The 3,724-nt window shown below is 38.2% G+C and overlaps 1 protein-coding gene across 1 annotated transcript in view; it reads right to left on the bottom strand.

The window, feature by feature from the left end:
* mmp14b (matrix metallopeptidase 14b (membrane-inserted)) overlaps positions 1 to 2,880 on the bottom strand; it is a 12,186-nt gene extending 9,306 nt beyond the window's left edge. Inside the window, exon 1 of the mRNA XM_010784090.1 lies at positions 2,261 to 2,880. Coding sequence (XP_010782392.1) covers positions 2,261 to 2,359 — 99 coding nt within the window. The 5' untranslated portion in view covers positions 2,360 to 2,880. The remainder of the gene's footprint in view (positions 1 to 2,260) is intronic.
* Between the last annotated feature and the right edge of the window lie 844 nt (positions 2,881 to 3,724).

Genomic DNA, 3,724 nt, shown 5'->3' with positions numbered 1-3,724 from the left:
ACAACACACACACACACACACACACAGACCACACACACGTCACACAAACTTTTCGAGTTTCCCCTCGTTTCCTCCGGATTTCCAGATAGAAAATTTCTAAGTACAAATTAATGATCTGTTGTAGTTGAGGTTTCAATGATTATACAAGACTACTACAATTTTCCCAACCAAGGTAGTCATTATCAAGGTTTGGCACTGTTACCATCCGGAAGTACAAGGTTAATGCTTAGTTAATTCTTTTTTTTTTTTTTTTTTTTTTTTTTTTTTTTTTTTTTTTTTTTTTACATAATGTGTCTTTATAGAAAGACTCATTATGATTACAGAACAAAAGATTTCATCGTAATTAATTCGATCCACCGATATGGTCCCTACGTTTATCTTATAATCTACACGATTGTTAGTTTTCAGTCAATCAACAAAATCTTTTACTGCGAAGTGGTTTTGGGAAAGAACATATTATTGACCGTAGTTTATTACGAAAAGTGAATTTAACCGACCGGAGGAAACTACGAAAAGTTGTACACTGGTCTATTCAAGCTTACATAAAAGACCGTCCAGTACAAATTGTTAGATCCCACACACACACACACACACACACACACACACACACACACACACACACACACACACACACACACACACACACATACTGGTGATACATAAGGAAGCAGGTGTGTAGGGGTAACATAACAATGTCTATTCCTGCAACATGAACAGAACTTCCTAATGCTTCACTAGCTTTGGCATGTGAGGGTGATTGATACCGCAGACAGAACAAATTAGAGTTAAAAGGGCAGAACAGAAAAGAAGAGGAACAGTCTCTAAAAGTCCCTGATCTATAACACTTAGCTGGTGCCTCAGCTCAGTGGGCTATTGGAAGTCTTTAATGTTCAGAACCAGAGTTCAAGGAGTTGTTTTTCCTCAGCTGACCATGGCCGAGATGCTGCAGAACCTCTCAGATTGTGAAACGCACCTCCCCCCAGTCCGCTGAGCCATAACTCAGGACAGATGTCAACAATTACATCTCCCCAGCCCTCTGATATAACTGTACCCACAGCTATCAATCCCCCCTCCATCCCCACAGAAAATGTCTCTGCCCCAACCACAATACAAACTCATGCATTTCTCCTCATTTGCTTTTTTCCCTCAAGCCCTCCTTTTTTTTGCCCTCTCAGCATTTCTCAGTGTTTTCACGAGCGCTATCATCATTATGGGCTGCTTCCTCTAACCCAGGGTCACAGCCCTTCCCATATCCCTGCGCCAACTACAGGCAACTGTTGAAATGACTATAACATTCTGAGTTTAAACAAAGGCTAAACGCCAGTCATAAACAAAACCGGTGTATATATATTATGTGCAGGCTTGTCAAATCAAATTAGTGTTTTTCCATTCAGAAAATATGGGATTTAGATTAGGATTTCCCAGTCACTCATCATTTAATAAAAATTTTCTAACTGAACACTTACTGTATAGATAGGTAGGTAGATAAATAGATAGATAGAGAGAGAGAGAGGTAGATAGATAGATAGATAGATAGATAGATAGATAGATAGATAGATAGATAGATAGATAGATAGATACAAAAATGTAATAATAATGATAGTATAGACATAGTAAAATCAGACAATGTTTAAATATAAACAGATCTGTAATAGAATCCACAAATAATATAAAATACATTTAAATGATCTATATAAGAGAGAAAAAAAGTCAGTAACAGAAATATAATGTATATTTATTTGCTTTTTTTAGATTCCTTACTAAATCTTTCTTCCACATCTTTTGATTTATTTATCAGGTTTTACCTATTTTTGATCTATTTTTTTAAGTAGCTGGTTTTATAGCTCTAGTCATTTTTTTTCTATTTCCCTAAACTCTGTAATTATTTATCTGACTTAGATTGATTCTTAATGTATTCATATGACTCTGTTCCCGAACTATGGATTTATGTATCATACTTTATTCCTTGAAACTGGATTTATTTATCTGACTTTGTTCCCAACCCCAGTATTATTTTTATCTGACTTCATCCCTAAACTCAGTATTTATTTATCTAAATCTATAGGCCTACCTTGATTTTGGACTATTGAGCTGACGTTATTCCCAAACTCTGGATTTCTTTGTCTGGCTTCAGTCCTTCATTCTGGATTCATGTATCTAACTTAATTGGATTTTGGATTCATTTATCTAACTATAATTCTGTATAGCTTTACCCCTCTATATTAAGGACGTTTTGTCCACCGTTGCCTGTACTCCTCACCTGTGGATTGACTTGTCGCTCCGTCGCTCCCTGTGCGCTCAGCTCCCACGCCACCGCAAGCAGCAGCAGTCGGATAAGCGATTTGAGCTCTGGCGCCATCACTCGTCTCTCCAAAAAAAACTAATCAAAAACGCACAGATCTTCCTGTAACAGTTTGCGCAATATTCACTTTGCTATTTGTCAAAACATTGTGAAAAACGTGTCCCATAAACGAAAACGGCGTGACCACGATAGACTTTGCGCAAAGCTCAAAACGCGTTTCCAGAAGATGTGTGTCTTCACAACGTATCACTTAAGTTACCTAAACCACGAGAGGTATTTGTCCAGTCTGTGCATTTTTCTTGCGTTTTGGGGAAGCTTAACCAAATTATCAGACGTTCTCGGGAGCAGGAAGTCTGAAGGAGGGGCTCGGGAGCTGCAGCCTGTGCGTATTTTATGTCCAAATTGAGCTTGCGCTTTGCTCCAGATGTTGCAGCCGACTTTGTTTTCGTGAGGCAGTCTTTACTCCTCGCTGTCCTGTCTTCTCCACCCTCTCGTCAGCTTATTTTGATCCCCTCTCCTCTTCCCCTCTCTCACCGCTGCAGACGTGGTAGTTCGATACTCCCCGGAGACTTTAGCTGGAAAGCAGAGGGTTGTAAACCTCACCTCCCCCTCCTAAAACCGCCCGCCCCTCCAACATAGAGGGCTGGAATCAACTTAGTGACCTTCACATTAGACTTGGCATAGTTTGATTTTACCTTCAGGCTGTGATTAAATGCCTAAAATGCTCCATAGAAATGCATGAAGCTATTTTCTTGCAAGCCATAGACAAAACAGTAACATGCCTCTGAAAAGTGAATTGTGTTATTTTTGGGGTGATTTACCAATATATCAATATATTTTCCCTCATTAAACGGAACAAAGAAACATACACTTAATCAATTTGTTTGTGTACCATCTTCAAACCTTTGTGTGCCCTTGCACTTTACAGCCATACTATATTATTAAGATGTTGTCTTTATTGTCTTAAACTGTTCAGGTTTTAAGCTTGGGAAATATACATTTAGTTTATTAAAAGCTGCTTTTATCGGAATGTATTTTATACTCTACAGATGAATACTTTCTCTCACTGATTCTAATGAGTTCTTCTCAAAAAGTCCCAAACAGCAACCAATTGTGTTTTGAAAGGGGAATTGCGCCCTCTATTGCACACATTGCACATACATTTAAATACTTACATGACATATAATGTATCCTCTTATTATATATATATATCTATGAATGACAATGACCTCATGATAATTTCTGCTTTATTTAAGAGGAAAACAAATACTAGAAATGTATCTTTGTAAAGACATGTTGTTGGTTTGGTACCAGATAACAGATCCAGGCGGTGTCCATTGGCATGCATGTGGTAGCACTCATTTGTTCGTTTTAATGGCAGCTAAGGGTTGGACATGGCATAGGCTGATGTGGGCATGTTGC

The sequence above is a fragment of the Notothenia coriiceps genome, unplaced genomic scaffold, assembly GCF_000735185.1.
Source record: "Notothenia coriiceps isolate Sejong01 unplaced genomic scaffold, NC01 NC01_scaffold00026101, whole genome shotgun sequence".
NCBI classification, from domain to species: Eukaryota; Metazoa; Chordata; class Actinopteri; order Perciformes; family Nototheniidae; genus Notothenia; species Notothenia coriiceps.
This window is presented reverse-complemented; position numbering and strand designations above follow the sequence as displayed.